This window comes from Barbatula barbatula (genome assembly GCF_947034865.1).
Source record: "Barbatula barbatula genome assembly, chromosome: 5".
NCBI classification, from domain to species: domain Eukaryota; kingdom Metazoa; phylum Chordata; class Actinopteri; order Cypriniformes; family Nemacheilidae; genus Barbatula; species Barbatula barbatula.
The window spans coordinates 10,324,341-10,350,556 of record NC_136769.1 but is presented as its reverse complement, the minus strand read 5'-3'; the positions used below and the strand labels follow the sequence as shown (position 1 = coordinate 10,350,556).

The following is a 26,216-nucleotide window of genomic DNA, read 5'->3' as shown; positions in this document are numbered from 1 at the left end:
AGTGAATCATATCCGAGCCTCCTTCATGTTTTGAGGCTTCATGGCTGCATCTGGCAAAGGGTGCCTGTGATTTCTGTAGTCCACAGTCAACGCAGCCATCTACCAGAAAATTTTAGAGCACGTCATGCTCCCTTCTGCTGACAAGCTTTATGGAGATGCTCCATTTCATTTTCCAGCAGGACTTTTCACCTGCCCACACTGCCAAAGGTACCAAAAGCTGGTTCAATGACCTTGATGGTACTGTGCTTGATTGGCCGGCAAACCCACCTGACCTGAACCCCACAGAGAATCTATGGGGTATTGTCAAGAGGAAGATGAGACACCAGACCCAACAATGCAGATGACATGTTGGCCGCTATCAAAGCAACCTGGGCTTCCATTACACCATAGCAGTGCCAGAGGCTGATTGCCTCCACGCCGCATTAATGAAGTATTTCATGCAAAAGGAGGCCCAACCAAATATTGAGTTTATAGAAATGCACTCAATTTTACATTTCTGTTAAAAAAAATCATTAATCTTATGTAATTTCTATCTATTCTAAATATTCTAATTTTCTGAGACTCTGAATTTTGGGCTTTCAATTTCTGTAAGATATGATATTCTAATTTTGAGACCTGTAGATGGTAACAATGTTAAAGCCTTTGTGTATACACTTTCCATAAAAATGTGAAGAATAAACGCATGCATTATATTTCTAAAAAGCTCTTTAGATCACGTTTTATGTTTATTGGGGGATGGGCGTTCATGTTTTTAATGGCTGCCACAGAAATTGATGCGGGGTCCAGATGTCACCTTGGCTCCCATGAGACCCTCGTGTTGCTATAATCTCTATGAGCAGACACAAAGACTTCACACAGCTATTTGCATTTTAATCTGTTGGGGGGGGGGAGTATTTTATTTTAATCAATGATTCCATGAACGTGCACAGATCTCTGACGTTTCACTGGCCCAACTCTTCTGTGTGTCACGTGAGCAGCAACCTGTAATTCAAGTACATGAGACAGAAGGCAAATAAAACCATTTACATTTTTCAAAAAGTAGATGAAAGAAGAACCGAATATGTTTCCCCTATCAAATTTCCTCATAATCTTGATAACAAAAGACGGTCAAATAGACAAAGGATTAGTAACAACTGTCTCTCCCCCTAAGCAATTACATAAATAGGAAAGAAAGGTTGTGGAACATCACCTGTCTTTGTAAACACTGCGAACAAATGAATTAGAAGAGCCATCGGCAGGCAGGCGGGGTGTGTTATGTGTACTGTTTGCATGGATGTGTCTCGAAATCTCAAACGCTGCCTGCCTAGACAGCACTTTGTCGCCTCAACGGATCGCTTGAACAATACAACGTGCAAACCAAACGTTTAGCAAATACAACTGATTTGCTTTTCCACATACCGTTTACCCAATACGGGTCTATAATGCGCAAACGTGCTGTCTACGTAGTCAGATTACTGAGTTTGATACACAGCCATCGTGTGTAGGGGGAGGTACAGTAGGACGCAGCAGCAGTACGCAGATGTGAAAGCTCAGCGTGACAGTATGTGCGTGATCTCTCCTGTATGAGTGAACATGGGACGTATATGGACATTCAAGCGAATTTACAGCACGAGTAATAATATCGGGCGCATCGGATTATCGTGTAATCCTTCCTGTGATATTTCCAGAACCGCCTGAGACCCACCGACAAGCAGCGCGAACTGACTGAGGGGAATCTTTGTTATTCAGACAGAGGGAAACAGAGTAAAGGAGCCATGATTTCTGCCAGACACGCTAGCGTCAGCCGCTCAAGCTAACTTGGGGATTTTCTCTCTCGTCAAATTGTTGTTTTCATCATTTTTTAAAATCATTTTCGGAAGGGATGAGTTGTGTTTTGACCACCCTAACGCGCTGAAGTTACCGCGTGAAGGGAAATCCGCGTTGCGCGTTTGTGGTTGACTCGCTTAAATCGCAGCTAGCATTAGCCGCTGCTGGTACTGCACCAGAAGGCTTGTCTCAAACATATTGTCATGAGCTGTAAGATAACAAATAAACCTTCTTTGTGTAATTATTAGTTTCATAGTGCAGGTAACGTAAGTTCGTGGAAAAAAGTGAGTTTTTTTCTTTGCGTTGACAATTTGGCAGAAGCATGCTAACAATGCATTAGCTAGCCTTATAGCATCGTATATATCATTTCCCAATCACATAGATACATATTTCGGGACATTTTCTGGTAAATGTTATTTGTTGTTTTAAATTCTTCTTTTTATGACGTTCGTGACTATGATTTGAGCGTTTGTGGAAAAAATGTAAACATCCGAGCTGTTTACCATGTAACACCATTGAAGTGTTTATGTTTATAGCTTTTACAGTATACGGCTAAGGGTGACATTTTAAAGACTTCAAGACCTTTCAACCACGCAAGGTTGTTTTTATAAACTGTTGTTCCTGGAGTGGGAAATCATATGAATGGTTTTGTCTGCTGATTTGGCTTAACCCCATTCAAAGATAGAGCTGGCACGAGACTTATAGACCCCCAGAGCTCTGGAGGAAACCGGGTCCATTTTTGGCATTAGACAGTTGTCCCATATCCTGTACTGTCACCCTGGCTCTCACGTGAGCAGTCATGGGCACCCAGGGCAGCCCTGTGAAGAGCTATGACTATCTGCTCAAGTTCCTCCTAGTGGGAGACAGTGATGTGGGGAAAGGAGAGATTCTGGACAGCCTTCAAGATGGATCTGCTGAGTCTCCATATGCTTACAGCAGCGGTGAGTTTGCTAACCCTTCCCAGACACATTCACATCGAGTACTGGATTAACAGATCCTTATGCCAGAATTATTAAATACACATTACACATCCAAGGCCATTACTGACACAGGGTGGCCGTGGGTCCTTAAAAGGTCTTTAATAAAGGTTTCCTAATATAATGCCTTTAAAAATATTTTTGTTTCTACGGGTCTTAAATATTTGGGTCACATTTCCGTAAAAATTATTTCAGTCTGACGGACCAAATGACTGTTTAAAATCATTGAACAGACCTAATTTAAAACAATATTTTTTATTTTGAATTTGGTTGAAATTCTGTCAGTAGTTCACAGAAAAAAAACATTATGCGGAAAAACTGAAAGTAATTTGAGTTGTCTCTACAATTCAGAGGCTGTGTATATGAAATGTATGTATTGGAATGTGTATGTCCATCGCAGGTTTGATCTTAAATTTCATATAAAGCGACATTAAAATGGGCTTAAAACATCGTAAAATCAACTTTCTTATATCTGTAGACACCCTGTTACAGTGAGTCATTTCAGATGACAGCTACCTAAACAGGATGATATACACTACAAACATGGTGTTTTTTATATTACCTTATTTTATATTCATTCCTAATATATTTTTTAAATGTTTATAAAGCATACATATTTATATACGTGTATAAAATATAAAAAAATTGTAACACGCAGAGAGGTGTGTATTATTATAACACGGAGGTGACCCTACAGCAGGGGTTCCCAAACTTTTCAGCCCGCGACCCCCAAAATAACAGTGCCAGGAACTCGAGGTGGCTATAGTATAAAAAATTTGCGCGTAGGTCTATCCAAACACAACACAAAAGAACACAGTCTAACATAATAGCACTATAGTTATTTAGTCATTATTTCACTTGTTGTTATACCAAAACCATGAACTATTACTACAGATGGTCAAATTTCATCAAACTGATTCGAGTGCTAATGGATGTCCTCTTTATTCAAACGGCCTCTTTTCGTACCTGAGGATGATTGCCTTTCTGTCTGCGGCGCTTCTCCTCCCTCCTCTGCTGGCCTCCCTGCATTTCTTTGGTCGATATTAACCTACGTTTCATTTCGACAGATAACTAAACTTAAAGCTTGAAAAATAACCTGCGTGCACATATGGTAATGTTTAACATGATGCTGTAAATGGACTTGCTGCACCTCACCTAATGAGGTTGCTAATGTGACGTAATCACCGCAGGGGTCACGATAGAGGGTGGGCAAATTCCAAAGGCTGATGGCTTTTTAATTGCAAGGGTTTTTTCTAACTTGACTAATATTTAAATTTTTTGTTACACTTATTGATTATAAAAATATATTTCTGGAAATCATCTTGCGACCCTATCCTCATGGCGTGGCGACCCCCCCCCCCAACTCAAACTTTAGGAACCCCTGCCCTAAAAGATATCAAACACATCTTTTACTTTAAGAAAATAACATGTAACCGTCAAATCTCTATAGCAGACGGTTAAAGCAAGTTTAAGCATAGCTGTTTTGATTTAATTATTTCTCAGCCTTCTCTTTCATGAGATAATCCATGCTCACTCATTAGGCTGAATAGACACCCACTAGTCATGCCTTTCATACCCAAATTAGCAGGAAAATAGGACCTGAGTGTCTCTTGCTCCAACCCTTTTATACATATGGGCGGTTGTTTATTTTGTTGGTTGACTGTATTGGGCAACAGTGTGTATTTAATGTGTGTGAGAGATTTCACAGTGATGTCTCTGGTCTGAGCTCTCCTGGGGGCGCTTGCTGGTCTGGCTTCAAAAGAGCGCAATCACTAAAAATCAACACAGATGGCTGCATCAACCATCCATAGATTCAGCCCTAATCAGATTTATGGTGATTTGAGCTGCAGTTGTCTGTATCCCTGAGGAGCGGTCCATCGTGATGTGCTCAGATGGTATGGTTATAGGAAAGATTTTGTAATGAATTATGCATAAATCTTATCAGGGTAGTCCTGGGTTTTTGAAAAGTGAGATCGTAAGGTACGAACGCTACTTTTACAGTTTACATTTAATCTCATAACCTTGTGGTTGATGCTTTGTGCTGGTAACCAAAAGGTCATTGGTTTAATCCCCATGATGGGCAATCCATGAAGTATCAGCATGATATTGCTCTTGGGCAAGGCGCTTAACCTCAGGTTGCACCAAGGGGACTGTCCCTGAACGGTAGTTTGCTTTGGATAAACATTGCTTAAATCACATATTAGTGATGTGAGTGCAAGAGTATTATAGTGCATGTAAACCGAAGTAATTTCGATTCTATCAGTCTTGAGCCTATAAAAAAGGTTTTTTGGTGTTTTCTCTCATTACCAGTACAGTATTCTTCTCTTGCTTAGTGGACGTAATTATTCAACCAAACAGAACTGTTTTTATAATCAAATAAAGATTTTTATGCTTTTCAACTAAATTTTTAGCGCCAATAGCCAACTAAATTAACCAGTCAGTCTTACTAAATGAGCAAAGCTCATTCACATCCTGCGGCCCATTCCACACGAACACAGGTAGTTTCAAACAGTTTTCGTCTACACGCAAACGCAGTTCTCAAACTGAAATCAAACTTTTTTGAAAACTTCATGGTTATATCGCCACCTGCTGGTTTGGCATGCTTTTGATGCAGCTTTATAGCGTGTTTTGTGTGGATGCAGGTATTTTAAAATATAAAATTTAAACTCTATGGCCTTTCTACGTTTAATAAACTTCCTGTGAATGTGTGGACTAGGCCTGAGGCGGCACGGAATTTGTTGGAGGAAAGACCCTGATTGATAACAGAATAGTCACATCCATAGCGATCCATATTCCTCAGAAAGTTTAAAATAAATTGTATTTCATGTTCTATGAAGAGCCGCCTTCATTTGTTTGGTATTATTGCTTCTAGTTTGTACATTTTAATTAGCAGAAATCCTACAAAAATGTTGTCTCTCAAAAACATGTATCCTTTTTGTCACATGATTTAAAAAAATAGAAAACTGGTGCAATAACTGATGTCTGGACTCTGTCATCAGGGGTTTAGTTGACTATAAACAGTTCAATATAATACGTTATCTGAGAATTTATGTTTTCGTCTAAAAATGTCAATGCTGGAATTGCCCGTTACCTCTCAGATCAAAGTCAGGTCTAAAACCATGTTTTTTGCTGAACCCCAATGTATTTTTATAGAGCAAATAGCACTGCTATTTAATTTTAGTGGAAAGAGACTATCTATGTCTGGTTAGCAATCAGAAGTCGTGTAACACACAAAGAATGTTAGATCTTGGATTAAACAGCTCTCCTACCTTTCAAAGCTTCAGGCATGGATGTTTCAATACTTTCATGAGCTCAAACATTTTTAATGGCAGTCTCATAGTGTGTTCACGGTAAATCACGCTATTCTCGTGTAGTTGGACGCTTGAACATTTTGAGTTTACTCACATCATTCGCGCGTGAAATTCGCTTCATTACAGACGCAAATTCACGTCATGGGAGAGGCTTCTGCCGCTCGCTCACTAGAGCAAGCTCCTGATTGGTTAACGCGGTGTAGATTTTCGCCAAAGTTCAGATTTTTCAGCCTTGTTCGTGCGAATTGCACCGCAAGTAGGTCATCGCGTCTTTGCATTGACTTAACATGTAAATCACTTGCACTTAACGCTTCATTCGCGTTTGGTGCGAACACACTATTAGACCCACCCTCGCCCGCTCTTAAGCATAACTATGTTCATGCAATTGAGAGCCTTGAGTTATCAAGCACAACAGTGAGATGCAGCCTTTGTATGTTTGACAGAGGAAATATGTTACGTTGAAAGCCTCCTACTTTGCAAAAATCCAGCCAGGCTGCATTCTGCAGTTGTAATCATCTTTGATTCTGCCCTGTGTTGATAGCAAGCCATTTAACTTGAATTAGACATGCCCGCACATGTCGCTGTCCACATGAACCCGTCTCAGGTGTCCTTAGTCCTGCTGTATCTGTGACATCCAAGCTCTTTCTCAAAACTAGCTGCTTCGGGCTGTTTTCGTTCAGCAGGCCCAGAGCTGGAACTTGAGATGATAATCACAATATACTGCCCTTGTCAGGCAACGTCGCATCTGCCCATACAATTATCCAAAAAGTGAGAAGGAGGCTTTCCAGAGGAAGGAAGTGAGATCCGTTGTTGGCCCGATGTTATGTTGTCCTGATTCTAAGCAAAGCTTTTGCAGGATGTGCAGGGGAGGAAATCAGCCCCAGTAGTTCCTTTTAAGTGCAAACCATTTCCCTGTTGTTAAATTCTCCTGTAGATGTTTAATAATTGAGGATGAGTTTTCAGTGCCTCTTTTCTGTGCCACTTAAATGCCGACTGAGCTGTCGATTGAGACATTTGTCCTCATTCACGTGAACGAAAGTCAGAACTCTCAGATAATACAAATCCAACAGATCTTACACAGTGGTTAAACTGATCGCGAATGATCTGTGATCCGCACAAACAGCGCGCCAAACGGATCACAGCGCACATGACACGTGGATTCATCATAGTGAAAGACAGTTTTAACGCTTGCGGTGGTTGAAGTTAAACCAACGTCAATTCGAAACAAACGTCTGTAATGCAAGCGATTCAACGAAATTTTCCGCTTTTCATTTTCAATCCTTTTCTGTTTTTGGAATATGGATGTAAACAGACATATGGTTGTGTGTGACTTTGTTTTGGTCTCTAATCAGCACTTTGTGTATTTCCTTTGCAGTATTGATGTATTGCATCTAAGGTTGGTCAAAAGTGCTCTATGAGAAACTGCCTCTGGCTGCTCCAGGCAGGAGACGAGTTCATATGTCCGCATAACAGATAATCTGATTATTCAAGTGTGCGCAGAGATGATCCTGTGTGACAAGCGCTCTTGGCATGGAAATATTACAGACACAGCCTATATGAAAAGAGACACAGTGATCTTTTGTTACAGACTGAGCTGTCTATTAAATTGCAAATCAAGTTTAAATGCTGATCAGTTGTGAAGTAACAAAAATGTATGTGTTTTGGCATACATTCATTTTATGATGCCCTTACTCTCAACAAGCTTGTGGGAGGAAAAATTCATTTTAAACCCATGCATCCTGTAACCATGAATTTTAAATGACTTTTTAGATCAGCAGTAATTTCTTCATTTTAGGAGAGAAAAACACAGATAAGCTGTAAAGATAAATGCTTTACGGGAAGCGTCCTGGTTGTACTTGTGATAGTATATTAAGTAATGGCAGAGTGCCTATAGCTGTCAGGCTCTCAACTGAATGTGCGCATTCACAATCGAGATGGTCATCTCGACTTTATTGGCTTCTAATGAAAAAAAGAACTGGCCTTGAATTAAATTTGATAACTCAAAACGGTGCATTAAATAGGCACGCTGGGATGGCTACGTTTTTAGCTATTGCGAAGGTGCCTAGAGGCTGTGAGGGTGGGTTACCTAAAGGGTTATTTACTTTTCAAATAAATACTGTGCTTAATGAATTTATTATTCGATTGTTTAGTCTCATGCACCACCATACATGGAAGGTCATATACTCTTTCCAGGTCCAAAGGCTCAATAAGATGCTTAAGTTTTATAAGGGTTAAATGTATGCTTATCTTATAATTTTAAATAAAACTGTAATATCTGTAAAAAAACAGTAGCTTTAACAAATGTATTAATACACTCTTTAGGCCACGAGTATTGAATAAAAGTTCCAAGAGGTCCAGTCTTTATATTTTCTTCCAATCGGAGGTCCGGACAATATGTTTTTGGAAATTAAATAAATAAATATTTAATCAATTTAGCCCAGTTGGATATACTGTATAAAATAATGATTTTATATTTTGATATATGTAGCCTATTGTATAGGGGAATGCCCTCCTATTAGAAGTCTGATAATTAATATTTGTAAAAACAAAACTACTGACAGCACACAAACAGCAAATGAAATGTAACAATTAAAATCATAAACAGAAAACAGAGTTAATAACTAAATTATCCTTTCCATGCCATTGTCACCTTTTCATTTTCATGAAATGCTAAATGTGTATCGAACTAATGCTAAACGTAGATAAAAATCGTTAATAAAAGGTCACAAATCCGCTTGAAAGGTTGGAGACCTATAGCAAACAGTAAACAAACTGAAGGATAATAATGCTTTAATATTCGCTGCATTTTGTTAACTGTTGTGTGTCCATTAACGTGCTCTGCACGTTATCATTAGTCGTAGGGCTGCGCAACGATTAGTCTCTCAACTAATCGTTTGTCGAATTAAAGTTATTTGTTTACATAATATACAGTGCATCTGGAAAGTATTCACAGCGCTGCACTTTTTTGTCATGTTACAGCCTTATTCCAAAATGGATTCAATTAATTATTTTCCTCAAAATTCTACAAACAATACCCCACAATGACAATGTGAAAGAAGTTTGTTTGAAATCTTTGCAAATGGATGTCTCTGTACATTGCTGCATTCATCTTTCCCTCGATCCTGACTAGTCTCCCAGTTCCTGCCGCTGAAAAACATCCCTACAGCATGATGCTGCCACCATACTTCTCTGTAGGGATGGTATTGGCCAGGTGATGAACGGTGCCTGGTTACCTCCAGACATGACGCTTTCCATTCAGGCCAAAGAGTTCAATCTTTGTTTCATCAAACCAGAGATTTTGTTTCTCATGATCTTAGAGTCTTTCAGGTGGGCTGTCATGTGCCTTTTACTGAGGAGTGCCTTCTGTCTGGCCACTTTGCCATACAGGCCTGATTGGTGGAGTGCAGCAGAGATGGTTGTTCTTCTGGAAGGTTCTCCTCTCTCCACAGATACATGCTGGAGCTCTGTCAGAGTGACCATTCTCCCCCGATCGCTCAGTTTGGCCAGACGGCCAGCACTAGGAAGAGTCCTAATGGTTCCAAACTTCCATTTATGGATGATAAATTCTTTATTTTGGAATAAGGCTGTAAGGTTGTGGAGCACACAATGATACCAAACAGCACATTGACTACTTTTCTCCGTTTAAATATGCTGAATGACTGATTACAAGATTGGATACATCTTATACTGTTAAAGAAACTAACTAGTTTGAAATAGTCTGTGAAATATTGCCACTGTTATCCAATGATGTATTATCTTTTCTAAGGGGAACCAACCAATGTGTCCAGGCCATTTTAGAATATCTTTTTAGAATAAGCAATAATTCATCTCTTTCCACAGCTTCGTTGCTTTATTCTATGATATACCAAAGGCATTCAAGTATACATGATACAGTAGCATTTAATTTCATCACTCTTCAGGAGGCATTCATCAGTATATCAATGAGCTGTAAGGGTACCAACAAATTTGAGCACGTCTGTATATAATCTAAATGTTCTCTGTCTTTCCATTTGCAGGAATCGACTACAAGACCACCACAATCCTGTTGGATGGGCGGAGAGTGAAACTGGAGCTTTGGTAAGAGGAAGCACATACATGTTTTTATGGTCCTCTGTTAATGCAGAAGAGCACAGGGTGAGAGCATTATCTGTGTAAGAGCTCATAAGGCTGTGACATGACTCGTTTTAGTCTTTGAGATGGCATGATACATCACTCGCTTAGAGCAACTGTATGTCAAAGTCTCTGGAGTTCAGTGTGATGAGTCAGTGCCTTAAAGTAGACCTATATTCCTCAGACAACAGCCTCTCCTTCCTATTGCAATGAAAATGAAAAAAACAGAGGCAGACGGGACCTGATTTGCAAAGCAATAAATCTGTGCCCATGTTCATCAGCCGTGAGGATATGAGTGTTGGACTATTTTCCTGTCAGCCGAATAGATGAGATAGGGAAATCTAGGGTGCAATAAAAAGGAGAAAGCAGGAACAGAACTAGAAGCTTTATATATAGAAAAGACATAATATCTAGAAGTCATACATAACCAGAAGACCAATTACTGAAATTATGGCAAAATCTCAAGGCCATCGTTTACAGAAAAACCTGTTAAACATCCATAAAAGCATTTATCTGCTTTCCCAGAGAGAAAGAAAAGTTTCTTAATCAGGATGGTACTGCTGTTTTGTACGCCAGCAGAATTGCACATTAAGAAGACAAACAACAAGCTTATTACTGTTAACACAGAGTGTGGTAAGTGCCTAAGGAGCACTTCTTAAAACCCTTGAGGAAATTCTCATGGACTGCAGTAATGTTCTGGCCATATAGCGGGAAGCTTTATGGTAATGTGCTACATACAGCATATTCCTTCTTATGCTGCAGTGAAATGCAGTCTGTCCTCAGGGCTTTAAGCTTGTCTCACATATGTCCCAGGTATCTGCCCAAGGTATATCTGATGAAGTCTCTGATGTGACTGTGGAAGTAGAGCAGCACAAGGCATAGATGTGGTTAATCTCTCCTGATTTTGAGAGTGGGTTCAATTCCACCACTTTAAAAAGGCAACTGGCACAGTCAATCTCTTATGCAGATATTTTTGACACTTTCAGGCCCGTAAGAGCCAGTTTAACTGCGTGAGAAACTAGAGTAGGCAGCCGGAAAGGTTATTTGGGTGCGGACGTGCCACAGTGGAAACTCGTTTTTCTAGGCTGTGACGTCAGCACAGTGCCTGACTCATCTTGTTTTTCAACTCAACACTTGGTGTAGTGACCAAAACATAGATTTTAAATGCTCGGCTCTATTTCAAAACGTTGTGTTGTCAATTGCGTGTGTAGACAACGTAGATGAAACGTCATAAATGACAGATGTGTTTTGGAACAGAGCTGTGTTGACAGATTGCATGCTTTGTGATATTGTCCTGACTTGTCTTTGTTTGCTTTTAGGGACACATCAGGACAAGGCAGGTTCTGCACCATTTTCAGATCATACTCCAGGGGGGCACAGGTAAAGTGGCTTCAGCATGTTAAATGTCACTGTTTGTTCTCGTTCACAGAGAGGAAGTGCTCTAGGCCGAAATTTGAATATTAATTTACAAAAACACGAAGCTTAAACAGTTTGCAAAGATAAACATTCTCCGTGAAATAAACAGCATTTTTAACAAATGTTTAAATAGACTAGGTTCACATTTTGTGTCTTTTTTGGTAAGTTGACATGGGTGCTTTTTTATTTAAAAAAAGCTTGTTGCGCAATACAAAAAGCAGCCAAATGAAACTTTCATTTGTACTAAACTGTGCTCCATCTGGCCTTTCCGGTCTTTTTGGGAAAACACTGTTTACTCCATAGGATTATAATGAAAAACTGACGCTAGCAGCTTCAAATAAAGAAGTCAACTGTGAACACGGCCTAAGTGTTGTTTAGTTTATTTTTTGTTATTTTAGAGTGTTAAAATAATTGGCCTTTTGCTTGCTTTAACCTTCCTCTTCACTGCTTGAGCAGGATACTGGGTAACAATACTTGTTTGCTTTTTCTCTGCAGGGGATCCTGTTGGTGTATGATATCACCAACCGCTGGTCGTTCGACGGGATAGACCGCTGGATCAGGGAGATTGACGAGGTAAGCCTTTTGTTCTGGTACCCCGAAGTGACATCACAAGTGTACCCACAATCCTGTGGGGTGAGATGTTGAGACTGATCGATTCGTTCACCGAAGAACCCTTAGAGTTAGTACATGCAATGGATCTATAGAAACACCATCAGACATCTACAGTAGATCAACAGATATGCCTATGAGTACAGACTTCCACCACAACACAGTGACTCCTCGCATCCTTCCCTTCTTCCTCTTCTGTCACTAGCTGTGCTTGATCTTAAGAGAGGATGTCCTCAGCCTTCTCATATTCTATATAACTGTTCCTTCCTTTCCTCTTGGTTTGTATAGAATATTGGTTTGTTTGTGTAGTGCTGTGTATAGTATATTGTGTGGTATTTTTAAGTAGGTGAAAATAGAATAGAACAATGTCAATGTAAAATTTTGATCTCCTGCTCCCTATCTTTTCACAAACCTCTTTTGCTTCTGTCTGTTTCTCCTCAGCACGCACCCGGTGTGCCCCGTATTCTTGTAGGTAACCGACTGCACCTGGCGTTCAAGCGGCAGGTGCCCACGGAACAGGCACGGGCATATGCAGAAAAGAATGGCATGACGTTTTTCGAAGTGAGTCCGCTGTGCAACTTCAACGTCATTGAGTCGTTTACAGAACTCTCGCGCATCGTGCTGATGAGACACGGCATGGAGAAGTTCTGGAGACCAAACAGAGGCAAGTTTCTCGATCATCGGTGTGCTTATTGGATTGCTAAAGGGATAAACATGCTAGTTCCGTTTTTGCCAGTTCCCAAATTCACCAACTGTCTTTTTCTTCTTTTAATAGTTACTTATCATAGATAATTATGCAAATTGTGCTTTTATTAAATAGTTGTATGTATTTGGGAATGTAGTTTTATTACAATTGACATGAAAAATACTTCTTTTGACTAAATGTGGTAAATTAGACTTGAGGCGCTCTGTTGACTTGGTTTCAATTGCTTCTGGCTTGAGAAATAAATTGGGATAGAAAAAGTGTCTTCAGCCATATATCTAAATCAGCCATGTTCTTTAGATATCATTATAGCAGGGCTCTAGACTATCATTTAAGAGAGGTGGCACTGGTGCTGCCACGTTATTCTGTTGGTGGCACCAGCCCTTAATTTGGTAGCACCAGAGTCATGGGGTGAGGTAAGAAAAGAATCACTAAAACGTCATTCAAATGTTTTTAATATAATAATAAATCAATAAGAAGTTAATAATTTTTTTTTATGGTTTGATTATTTTGATTGTATATGTAAACTCTCTTTCAACACTTTACCATATTCAAAGCACATAAAGCTTCTTAAAGCTACTTTCTTCCTTTATTGGTTGTGAACAACTTGTATAAGAGAACACCGTGTTTATGGGCCAGTCCTTTGTTGTTTGATGAACATTATAAACGGATATCTTTATTATGCTGCTGCCTCTTTAAGTGCCAGCGCACTATACTGCAACACACATGGGTTTTGTTTCCCAACGTGTATGTTCACGAAACGGACTACCTTTGCGTCCCAATCCGCATACTATCCTTCCTAAATAGTATTCAAAAGTAGAATTATGTATATAATGTATATATGTCCCAAATCGTAGTATGTTGAAAAGAGTATTCCAAAGATTCCTGGATGGTCTACTACTAACAGGTAGACATTTGAAAAGCAGAACGATGCACACTCAAACAGCTAATATTAGCCACAACTCGCTGCGAGTCGGCAGAGTTTATTTCACTAAATTAACAAATGTAAGTAGTATACAGTAAACATTACATACAAATTAATAAATGATCTTAATGGAAAGATGAACTGTACACACATCGATGCGACCATTAAGAAAAACGTTTCGCTCTGGCAAAATGCAACCATACGTCACAGTCTAGAGCCCTGATATAGGGATTCGTCAATCACGCATACACATTTAATTCGGACATATTTCAAATCATCTGCTTTAAAATCAATATAAAGATTTAAAATGGCATGAAAACTTCCTTTTAGATGACAGACTCGCATTCAGTGGAAAGCTTTGGTTTTAACCACAGCTTTGCTGCTTCTTGCATATGCAGGAAGACTGCCATGATCTGCATAGCTTTCCATTAGTGCACGAAAACCACACTGTGGGTCCATATCCAGAGCTGCGTAATTGGAGGCAGAAGCGTTTCAGTTAAGCACTTCTTTCTCTGTCTGTTTTCACCGTTATGTTGGAATTTCCCATGAGACCTTGCAGTACCCCAGATGAGCTCTTTAGCATAAGCAACATCCTGCAGTTCTGAGAGCGGGAATGGCTGCGGATGTAACCATACAAAATGGCAGCAATTTACACTCCCTCTCTCCCTCGCGCACTCTCTTACTCTTGCTGGATTTGTAACTTTACCAGCTGAGCTACAGGAATGCTTTCACTCAAAACGCATACTAATAAAACGTATCTTGGGAACATATTTTGCATGAATGGAAGTGTTAAATTCCTGGTGGTTCTTCTTCATACGTTTACATCCGGCGCACAGTGAGTGTCTTTCCCGTTTGTTTCCATCAGAGAGAAATTCAGGGAGCGTGTTAACATCTGCCAAGGGAATGTTGAATAATTGAACACATTCTCGTTTCTTGTATAAAGAGAATAAAATATGATCTCTGCATGTAGATGCATCAAGGCAGCTACCGCCCAATCCACAGAGCTCATGATTTTTATTTGTGGTAGGATCACAACTCATCCACCTTGAAGTTGTTCTGATTGCAGTCATTTATGTGTATTTTTGTGTTTTTGCAGTATTCAGTCTGCAGGACTTATGTTGCCGTGCAATCGTTTCCTGCACTCCGGTGCACCTCATCGATAAGCTGCCACTTCCTGTGGCCATTAAGAGCCACCTTAAGTCCTTCTCCATGGCCAACGGCATGAACGCAGTCATGATGCACGGCCGGTCCTACTCGCTGGCCAATGCTGCTGGAGGCAGCAAAGGGAACAGTCTCAAACGCTCCAAATCCATTCGGCCGCCTCAGAGTCCGCCACAGAACTGCACCAGGAACAACTGTAAGATCTCCTAGCCTGTTGACATGGGGCGGGGCCATCCTCCCCTCTCTTCCGTTTATATAACGCTCAGGTGCACACGGACATACACGCAGGGACACGGGGCTGGGTCGATGGCGGAGCAGAGGTGTGGCACCTTTCTGTGCCGGGGGAGCAGGATGTGACGGAGACTCCTGCTGCTACACTTCCTGTTGCACCACCCTCCTCACCTTGCTGCACCACCCTCCTCACCTTGCTGCAGTACATTTAAACAGCACATTCACGTTTGATTTCTCTCACACCAAAACTTAAACATTGATTTGGCCACTGAAAGCATGTTTTATAGCGCACTAGCGCCCTCTGTTGGAGAACTCAAACATTTTGTTGTTTGGCTTCTCTCTTTCTGTTCTAAGTGAATGCTGCACCCTGCCGGTGTGTTTTGTTAAGGGTTATGTTCTCCATCCAAATGCTGAAGAACATAAGATGGTCACATGGTCTTGCATATTTAAAACACATGACAGAGTTTTTCGAGGGCTGATGCCAAATGACTTGTAGTGCTTAAGCGTGAACTGATGTATTAAAACTTGATTTGCACTGCAAATTGGTGGTCTTAAGTTGGTCAATGCTGCAGCTGGTCTTTGCACACACGGTAACTTGTTAAGAGCGACTATGTTGTTGAATGTGGACTGTGAAAATGGGACCGCTGGGTGTTAGTTTACCCAACAGCACAAGCAACACCTGATGTCCTCGCCCGAAGCTTCTGGAAGATCTCGAAAATTATGAAATGTTTAAAACTCCCTTTTGTTTAACATCGGTTGCAGAAAACTCCTCAGGGGACAGTGTTGGCAAAGAGTTATTTTCGTTTTTTCCCTACATGTCGTATGGAAAGGTCTTCACATTTGCAATATTTTAACCCTATACTGTTCGTAATTACGCCAGGGCTAATGTCAAAAGGCGCCGTACCACAGCTTACCCTCTGCCTATCTAAGACAAATTTCTGCACTATTTAGTAATTCTGCATTAGACCTTGTGTGCAATTGCAAGTATTTCACTTCCCTTCTAAACACACCATAATTTCAAAGTCCACAATTATCAGTGTTGTAGCATGAGTTCATTTGAACTGTACAGAGTGCAAAGTGCACCAAACCGCTTCAGAATGAAGGATATAAACATTCCAGGCTCCAAAATAAAGAAACATCACTAAGCAGAATTTGGTGTTTGCAGAACATCACCTTGTCTATAATCTGCAGCACTTTGGTTTATGTGGTACGAAATCCTGACACAGGGAGAGTTGCCTTTTCGTTGTAAATTAATCGATGCTCTTCTCACAAATCCCCAGAGTTTTCCCCTCATCTTTGTTCCTTCCAGCAGAGAGCAGCTCTTTCCCCATCTGTCTCCTGCACCCCCTTATCTCAGGGACGAGCCCTGGCCTCCAGCTGCAGACCTGCCCAATGACGCCTGCATGAACCAGGCTGAGTGACAGACTGTCAGCAGGGGGCATACAAAATTCTCCATTAAGCTTTCTACAACAAGCCTGCTGTCACTGTAGCTTTTATAGTTCCATGTAAGAGCGTCCATCTGTTGTGTACGCAAAATTAAAGGGTACACTGACCGTGCCATTCGTCTCCCAGCGACACTCCTTCTCTGATTCTCAAAAAGCTGTGACATCAGAAGTTTTGTTTTATATCTTTTCGGGCATCTTCAGAATGTGTAGGTATTAGTTTGAGCTTTTCACCTGAGAGCGAGGGTTGTTCCCTGTAATGCACATCATACAGTGCAAGGAAATTACGTGACCTAGCTAGAAAGTTCCATTTCAACTTTTTGTATTGTACAATGTTTTTTCCTCTTATCTAAAGTCTTTGTTATTGATATTTTAAAGAATGTGCTAATTATATGTGTAATGTTTAGCAGGAAACTTGTATGTGTGTGTGTGTGAGCAGAATAAAGGGAAGTGTGATTGCTGAAGTAGTAGGACACAAATGTAAACACTATTTTCCTTTGGTTGAAGCTAAAAGCTGCTGAATAACTTGCGTAAGAAATTATCAGACATTCTTGCAACAACAAACAACAGTTTTTTAAATTATTGATTGTACAGTTCTTAGTGTATGAAATGCAACGACTTTTTCACAATAAAATTGTTATGATTGTAAAAATGCTTTGCAGTTATTTGCGTCTAACACTCTTGTCAAAGACGGCACTTGTTGTAATAGTTTATTTGGGGATATTTACAAATATCACTTTGCATGTATGTAAGAAAATAGTTAACTAACTTGAATGTATTCTCTTTTTATGAGGAAAGACAGTTACTTCCTGGAAAAACACATAATGCCATTCTTGTGCCAGCACTGTTGTTTTCTCCTCCCATCCAACTTAGTGACTTTAGTTAGAACTTGATGAATAATTTACATGAAAAGTAATTCGATATTTACAGAAAAGGGCACAAATAAAAGCATAAAGAACATCCTTTCACATATCCAAGGGGAGGGTATTCATCCAGTTTGGGTTGAAATGTAGTGTCTGGTCAAATTCCTACATGACAGAAACATTGGAGATTATACAGTAGTTCTATAATCATCAAAAATGCTCTTTGAAACCACATTCAGTTGGGTGGGTGGGTGCCCTCATCTGGAGTTTCTCTGAAGCCCAAGCATTGGGTGGGTTGTGGTGCTCATCTTCCACCCAGCACTCTGATCTACCCCTTCTTAGACCCCCTCCTCTGGATCCTAGGTGGTTTTGAGCCTGACCTGTCTTCAAGACTTAAGTTTTGTGAGACTAGAGCAGAACATCTGCATTGCCCTGCGCTACAGCTTTTTTCTGTTTTCATCTGTCTCTGAACTCTCTGGAAGGTGGTGAGCTTCTGATACCCTTTTGTTTATTAGGGGGCCTTATTACTTTAACTTACTTAACCTTCTTGCATATAAACTGAAATTCGATGTAATACTTCATGTTTGAAGCTATGGGAATCTACCAGGAAATAATATGGGGTCATTGCTTTGCTGCTGAGTAAAGCATTACATAATAATTGTTTAATTCATCCAAAAAATCTTAGTGCAGGTTTTACCCATACTGCGACACTTTCTAGTGACTTGTCTTTTATTTATTTTTTAATCTTACATATATAATGAAATCTTAAAGATATTCGTTTAACATTTTGATTCTGTTATATATATATATATATACACGCACCTAAATAATTATTAGGAACACCATACTAACACAGTGTTTGACCCCCTTTCACCTTCAGAACTGCCTTAATTCTACGTGACATTGATTCAACAAGGTGGTGAAAGCATTCTTTAGAAATGTTGGCCCATATTGATAGGATAGCATCTTGCAGTTGATGGAGATTTGTGGGCTGACATCCAGGGCACGAAGCTCCCGTTCCACCACATCCCAAAGATCCTCTATTGGGTTGAGCACAGTGAACTCATTGTCATGTTCAAGGAACCAATTTGAAATTATTCGAGCTTTGTGACATGGTGCATTATCATGCTGGAAGTAGCCATCAGAGGATGGGTACATGGTGGTCTTAAAGGGATGGACATGGTCAGAAATGCTCAGGTAGGCCGTGGCATTTAAACGATGCCCAATTGGCACTAAGGGGCCTAAAGTGTGCCAAGAAAACATCCCCCACACCATTACACCACCACCACCAGCGTGCACAGTGGTAACAAGGCATGATTGATCCATGTTCTCATTCTGTTTACGCCAAATACTGACTCTACCATCTGAATGTCTCAACAGAAATCGAGACTCATCAGACCAGGCAACATTTTTCCAGTCTTCAACGATTCCAATTTTGGTGAGCTTGTGCAAATTGTTGCATCTTTTTCCTATTTGTAGTGGAGATGAGTGGTACCCGGCGGGGTCTTCTGCTGTTGTAGCCCATCCACCTCAAGGTTGTGCGTGTTGTGGCTTCACAAATGCTTTGCTGCATACCTCGGTTGTAACGAGTGGATATTTCAGTCAAAGTGGCTCTTCTATTAGCTTGAATCAGTCGGCCCATTCTCCTCTGACCACTATCATCAACAAGGCATTTTTGCCCACAGGACTGCCGCGTACTGGATGTTTTTCCCTTTTCACACCATTCTTTGTAAACACTAGAAATGGTTGTGCGTGAAAATCCCAGTAACGGAGCAGATTTTTAAATACTCAGAACGGCCCGTCTGGCACCAACAACCATGCCACGCTTAACTGCTTAAATCACCTTTCTTTCCCATTCTGACATTCAGTTTGGAGTTCAGGGGATTGTCTTGACCAGGACCACACCCCTAAATGCATTGAAGCAACTGCCATGTGATTGGTTGATTGGATAATTGCATTAATGAGAAATTGAACAGGTGTTCCTAATAATCCTTTAGGTGAGTGTATATATAAAAAAGTAATGGTAAAAACTGAAACAGGAAGGCCCAGTGTTGTTTATGGTTTCGACAGTGAGCCACAGGCTTAAATCTTCCTGTAGTCTGTAGTTTTGCATCTTGTTAGAACTTTGATCTTTCATTCAGGTTTGTTTTTGTCAGTAGGCCAGTAAGTTATTACTGATCAGAAATGCTCACCTGATATCTGAAAGATGCCATTTGCATTCTCTGCTTCTGTGTATTCTGTAGTTTATTCAAGAGAAAGGCTTTGTCCTTTCCTTCCTAAAATGAAGGAAGAATGGATTAACAGAGGATAAAATGATTGTCCTTTTTTGCCCTGTTTTTATGTTTATTTTGAGACACAAGTACAGTGCAAAAGTCAGCCGAGTGGCAAAACTCATTCGAGCTTAACACTCACATTCACAATTTGCTGTCGTAGAGTCCTGATGAGGTCTTTCAGTCCCCGAGTGATTTGCCAGAGAAAATAAGTGATGACTCTGAAAGAAGCAAGAAGGAAAAATGTGACAGCTCTCATCTGAAACAATTTGGTCATAGAAATGGAGCCACTGTAAACGTCTCAACTTTCAGACGTACAAGACGATGAGAGTAACCAAATAGTAGAAGAGTTCGTTCCTCAGCACGTTTTCAAATATCCACCAGACCCAATAAGTTCCTGGAAGGGTCTCAATATAAACAGTCCAGCTGAGGACAGTGTGGAAGGGGGTTTCAAGGCCCTGGAAGGGCCCACAGTAATTGGAGGGCTTCAAACTGCAAGAAAGGTAAGGCAAGTATTTGCACAGCATAAAACAAATGTTTTAACAGTAACAGACTTTTTTTAACAAGTGATGGGAGCAAATATTGATACCTCCACACTGTATATGCTACCATGGACAGCGTCCCCACAAACGAGGGGAAGAAAAGTAAAGCGATGAAGACCGTCTGCATCTGAGCGGCTCTGCCTGTGTGTTTGGGCGGCTGACAGTTCATACTCAGACTGAACTAAAACAGAAACCGTACAGTTGAAGACAAAACTCTCATCGGAGCGACAGATGCAATTTTATCTCAAGGGGCTTTGATGCCATGACGGTGCTTACCCTTTTCACGTAAAAAATTATATACAATTTGATGACTTGCATTACAGGAAGTAGGGGGGAGAAGTAAATACCAATCCTGTGGAGAAAGGAAGGAGTATTGAAGGAATATTAAAGTCTAGAACAGAAGAGACATTAATATTGACTTACCAAGCCAGCGTCTGAGCATAGATTAAATCCAGTACATTCCTAGCAATGTCAAACTCTGGGACGCCAAGACTCGGGATGCATGTGGTTCCAATTACACTGAAACCATTTTGAAAAAGTGAAATCAGAGTGAATATATTGATGTTGTTTCAGACTTAATCATTGGTTGCTCTTATCACATGAAAGACTATTCTCATGAATGCAATGCAAACATTTCCTTTGATTATTTTTCAAAGGTTTTTAGCAGAACAAGAAAATAATTTATTCAAGCTACAAAACATTTTTAACTTCTCAGACAATTGTGGAAATATTTGGGGTTATTGAATGGGTTGATTTATCATTGTTGGTTTGTTTTTCCATTCAGATACATCCTAACAATGACATAGACATTTTTTCACAGAGTACAGTGACAGTGACTCTATAACAGAAAGGTTAACAGCAAATTTCCTTGTCACCTTTGGTAGAAGTTATGCCATATGTCATAAAGCTGTTAAGAGATAGTACAACCAAAAATGAAACTTTTGAATATAATATTGATAACAGTAAAATGGCGGTACAGCTAATATGTATTAATTCTTCATACAGAACGTCATATAGGTTTTAAATAAGAAGAGAATGAGTCAAATTTTGGGTGAATGATCCTTTCAATTCACTTATTTCAATGGTGTATCACATCGATGTAAAGCAAAAAAAAGGTTTGTGACAAAGATTGTTAACCTTAACAATCTATCTTTCAACCACAATATATGTCTTTTATTATATGACTTATTTTCTTTGACTTACTTGCGTAGAAACTCGCCAAAAAAAGTGCCAAGCAAGCAGAAAATGAAGTCAATTATCAGCAGTCGATACACACTCTGCCCCACAAAAGACTCCCAACACTGGAGGAAAAAAGATGACAATACACTGAGCAAACGTAATCATGATTTACTTGTGTGCTTTAATAAAACACTAACCGCCATTTTCGTGGGCACAGAATTCAGCCAGTAATAGCAAAGAATTCCCAAAATAGACATCTTCAAAACAACGTTTCTAGAATAAAAACAGAAAAACAATACGTCATAATGGCGAGTTCATCTTAGGAACTTTGAGTGTTCTCATTGCAAACAGTGATCACACCTTGTGATGCTGATGTAGATCTTTGCACGAGGGTTAGAGTAACGCTCCATTATGCTAATGAAGGAGAAGAGGAGAGGCACTATCAGATTGATGAGGGACACCACCACGGGCAGAAGAAGAGTGGATGCCTCAGCTGTTAAATCATTCGGATTGTGATTCAGGCTGGAGGAATCCTGCAAAACGGAAGTGCATGAGTGTGACATGCGGTGAATCTATGGCGATTTTGGCACACTTGCGCATCCGCAAACTCACCAACTGATCTATTCCTAGGAAGTAGATGCCTGCACATGAGCCAACAGCTAGTCCTAAAGAGAGAAGCCAGGCCAGAAGGTGGAGAGACAGATACTTCATCTGCTCTGACACTGACATTGTGTGTTTCATCTGTAACCTTTCCGATAAAGACTCCTGGAAGGCACAGAAAACATAAGCCAATGAACATAAAGAAAAGCGTTGACACCCAGTCAAAAAAATTAGCAGGTATGAACCTTCAGCTGAATGCAGAGGTTGTTCTTGTTGTTCTGTATGGCTTTCTCGTTGAAGACACTGAAATCCCAGCTACACAGCAGACGCCACGCTCCTCCAGAGACGGGTCCTGCCTCCAACACAAAGTTCTTCTGAAAGGATCTGGACATGCTGGAAAAGAAAACCAATTTGCATTTATTTCTGGAATAATATGACATAACAGGAAATGCCATTAAAGTTGGCACATATGTGTTTAGAAAGAAAACACTTCTGGATATTTCCCCAGCCATATGCAAATGCTACACAGAGCATCCTATCCTAAGTCTTGTTTACTGCTACACTGTAAAAACGTTATTATGCCTATCAATAACATTACCTATAGATAAGAGACACCCCACACAGCACTAGATAAGCAGCTATGGTGAAGAAATAAGCCAACTGCATGTTATAGGGTGGCTTGGATACAATCACTTCACCATTATAGCCTCCATAGAACAGCACCGTCTGGTTAAAATAACCCTGTGGACACAGACACACTGACAGTCACTCCAGATGCTGAATGTATGTATGTAGTATGTAGTAAAACTGAAAATTCTGTTATCATTTACTTACCCTCAGATTGTTCCAAACCTGCATACATTTCTTTGTTCTGCTGAACACACAGGAGGATATCAGGAAGATTGTCAAATCTCACCCCCCATTGACTCCAATAGTATTTATCTTCCCTACTATGGCAATAAATGGTGGATGAGATCTGACATTCTTCAAAATTTCTTCCTGTGTGTTTAGCAAAACAAAGAACTGTATACAGGTTTGGAACAATCTAAGGGTGAGTAAATGATGAAATGATGATATTTGGGTGAGGTATCCGCTAAGACTCAATGTAGAACTCACCACTCCGGTGAGAAGCTCAAGACCTCTGAACCCAGTAACACTGCTGATGTTGGGTGCGTGTGCGATTTGGGGAATCGTGATGAAGCAGAAATTGATGATCAGCGAGAAGACGTTGAACTTCAGGAGCCATTTAAGGAACAAAAAGTAAGAGAGGACAGAAGTACCAAACCTGCCTCCTATCTCCTTTAGAGTCCCATGCCACACAACCAACCCCTGTCTGGCTGATGCCACGCTGGCACCAAATCTACGAAACGACTGAAGAGGTAGTTTTCTTAGAAGTGCACTCGATTTGTGGATAAAACTTGTGCATTTTGCTCATCCAATCAGAATGTAGCATCAAAGCTGATTTATAATCATGTTTTTATCTTCTTACCCGAGACACCTGCTGACTACAATCTATATTAAAGATGTTCTTTGAGGTTTTGACAGAGATCGCTCTGCTCCTGTTGAAGAACGTGTAAATTCATATTTAGAGAAAAGCATTTTGGGAATTATATTTTGTAAACATGTATCATAATGACCTGATTCTCCGCCTTTCATCGTATGACATAGGCAAGGACCGTATGGCTTGAATTCGTGCCCTGTCTGACAGATTTGCCAGCTCCGATACCAGTTCAGATGTATCTGAAGTTACAAGTAATAACAGAGCCTATTCCATCAAAATAACGTCTTACCTAAAACAATGAAGCTATTTGTTCCTTAATTTTGTCGCACAATATATTTACATTTAGTTCCACCGCCACCGGTCTATTTTATGCATCAAACACAAAATCAGATTGTGTAAAACTTACTGTTTTCAGCTTCCTGTTGGAGTTCGTTTGCTGTCAGTCCCAGGTTTCCCAGAGATGTTCCCGGTTGAGGGAACACACTCATTCTTCTCATCCTCCCGTTTTGATCAGAAGTTTGTCCTGAGAAATACGGCCCTTTGAAATGTTACATGTGATCCTTAATGTATAAACATTCCAAAAGTATCCGACTCATGAAAAACGCAGCTGTGTTTGTTGGAGGAACGAGGAAGTTATTGGGTAATTGTGTAGGATACAAGGTGCAAGTGGGCTGTATGTCTTCTGATCTTTGTGTCCTGTTGTCTGGGTGACAGGTTTACTCAACCAATACCACGCTGGGGAACTCTGTGGCCAGGTGTTGGATTACAACTGAAAGGTATTCATCAGTAATTTATTAACTCTCTTCCTGCTAGTCAGCAGCAACGTTTACAGACAATACATGGAAGCACAGAAAGTTGCATTTTCATGTTATGTTAATTTTTAGGGATGACAAACATTAAGAAATTAAGAATTCAAGATAAAAAATCTTTTGATCGAAAGAGCAGTCTATTTTTTGCTTTGCTACGTAAGATTGTCATGACGTTGCGAAATTGACCTGTCATTGTTCAGTAACACAAAATCTTTCAAAAGAAGTCAAGCTACATTTTTTCTACAAATAGACTGTTACATTACATTAGCGAAAGATAATACCTAAAATGTTATGTCAGTGTTCTGACTGTTTGAAGGAGATCCCATATTTTACAGTCGTAGGCCTCATGTAGGCCTTCGAATTATGTAATGATTGTAATTTAGTGTGAGTAAATAGCGTGAGAAATTTTCTATTTTTTATTTTTTCCAACTTATTTGTTCTTAAACAATGGTTTTCAATAATTCTTTAAACAATGTTTAGATATATAAGGTTTGCAGAAGCTGCCAAAAATAGCAATAGATGGCAGTGTTGGACCATTCATAGCCCCCTCCCTTTCATTTTCTGCAGAAATGTCAAAATTCAAGAATTTTGATTATGGGGTTTTAAAGACTTAAATACTAAAATACTGTATGAATGCTTTCAGTCGGGTCTTTTAAAAAAAAAGGACACTGGCAGAACATTTACACTGCTTAAAATGGTAATGGGGTCAAGATTACAATATACAGTCTTACATTCATGAAATCAACCATGATAATCTATTCAGTGTCTTCCATTTAGGAAAATAAATAAATAAAAAGAGCACGGATAATTGTGGCAGAATGTTAACTATAGGCTTGCATAATGAATGAAGGTGAAGCGTCACAGTGATTGCTTTAAAATATTCTTGCAATACCGTGTGTGTGGATATTATATGTGCACCTTATGATGCTATTACAGCCCTATTATGAATTGTTCAGTGTGTCTTCACCCTGTCTTGCCTTAATTGAAATAGCAAAGAAGACATTAAGCAAACAGATTGCCAAGTGTTCATTCCCTCTGATGTTTTTCTTTAAATGAAACATGCACAGAAATCCAATAACGGCTACAGATCCAGCATATGATATCTGTAGCCATGTTATTGTAATTGTGCCATTGCTTTTCCTAGAAATGTCTCATTTTTATTTTATTCTACACTTTGATTGACCCTCCCCGAGCAGCTCTTCTGGATGACACAATGTAAGGTATACTAATGTACTGTATGGCTACAGCTGATAGCATTAGACGGACATGTGATTCGAAAGCTTGACCATGGGCCGATTAACTGGCGTGAACCTTTCAGTGGCAAATCCACGCACTGCCAGAATCCAGACCTTCAGCTGTGTGATGTCTCTGACCTAAGTAGCATGTCTGTTCAAGGGCAAACCTTTCACACCGGAGCAGAACGGCTTTTTACACTGATCAGCTTGCCCCGAAGAATGTGTTGGTTGTCATCCCTCTACTAAGCTCTTAGTATTTATCACGTGTGGCACAACATCATGTGCGAGCTGTACAGTTTGGTAGATCAGAAATGGCCCCATTGTGAAATAAAAACAGGATTAAGCCACTTCGACCCCACTGTATACAAACATATCTGCAGACATATTTGCTCGGAGTTTGAGTCAACACCAGCCTGCTTCTCCAACCCTATTTTGGTCCATCATTGTGGCAGGGGGTCATGACCGTGACAAATGTCATTTGCTTCTGGGAGATGGAATAAACATGCCAAAGCAGTGACCGTTCAGC

General features: G+C 40.0%; 2 protein-coding genes across 2 annotated transcripts; one reads left to right on the top strand and one right to left on the bottom strand.

Annotated features, from left to right (window-relative positions):
- Positions 1–1,184: 1,184 nt before the first annotated feature.
- On the top strand, positions 1,185–17,338 carry rab40c (RAB40c, member RAS oncogene family). The gene is made up of 6 exons (XM_079456303.1): positions 1,185–2,747; positions 10,111–10,171; positions 11,524–11,584; positions 12,116–12,193; positions 12,671–12,893; positions 14,954–17,338. Exons 1-6 carry the CDS (start codon positions 2,606–2,608, stop codon positions 15,226–15,228), a joined length of 840 nt encoding a protein of 279 aa, XP_079312429.1. The 5' UTR covers positions 1,185–2,605; the 3' UTR covers positions 15,229–17,338.
- Positions 17,339–17,393: 55 nt separating this feature from the next.
- On the bottom strand, positions 17,394–24,383 carry tmc5 (transmembrane channel like 5). The gene is made up of 17 exons (XM_079456302.1): positions 24,053–24,383; positions 23,783–23,885; positions 23,635–23,704; positions 23,262–23,516; positions 22,744–22,886; positions 22,391–22,538; positions 22,158–22,310; positions 21,906–22,078; positions 21,743–21,818; positions 21,570–21,667; positions 20,790–20,885; positions 20,643–20,718; positions 20,414–20,547; positions 20,143–20,316; positions 19,967–20,045; positions 19,747–19,830; positions 17,394–17,719 (listed from the first exon to the last, which is right to left on the bottom strand). The coding sequence occupies exons 1-17, from the start codon at positions 24,141–24,143 to the stop codon at positions 17,657–17,659; spliced, it is 2,016 nt and encodes a 671-aa protein (XP_079312428.1). The 5' UTR covers positions 24,144–24,383; the 3' UTR covers positions 17,394–17,656.
- Positions 24,384–26,216: the final 1,833 nt, after the last annotated feature.

What these genes read in the sequence shown, in the direction of transcription:
- tmc5 (XM_079456302.1), bottom strand. Translation starts at nt 24,143, where the DNA reads ATGAGAAGAATGAGTGTGTTCCCTCAACCGGGAACATCTCTGGGAAAC. An exon ending in GTAGTCAGCAGGTGTCTCGG is followed by an intron (nt 23,517 to 23,634) that starts GTAAGAAGATAA and finishes CTACCTCTTCAG; the next exon opens with TCGTTTCGTAGATTTGGTGC. An exon ending in TACGACAGCAAATTGTGAAT is followed by an intron (nt 19,831 to 19,966) that starts GTGAGTGTTAAG and finishes CCTTCATTTTAG; the next exon opens with GAAGGAAAGGACAAAGCCTT.
- rab40c (XM_079456303.1), top strand. Translation starts at nt 2,606, where the DNA reads ATGGGCACCCAGGGCAGCCCTGTGAAGAGCTATGACTATCTGCTCAAG. An exon ending in GGATCAGGGAGATTGACGAG is followed by an intron (nt 12,194 to 12,670) that starts GTAAGCCTTTTG and finishes GTTTCTCCTCAG; the next exon opens with CACGCACCCGGTGTGCCCCG. An exon ending in GTTCTGGAGACCAAACAGAG is followed by an intron (nt 12,894 to 14,953) that starts GCAAGTTTCTCG and finishes GTGTTTTTGCAG; the next exon opens with TATTCAGTCTGCAGGACTTA.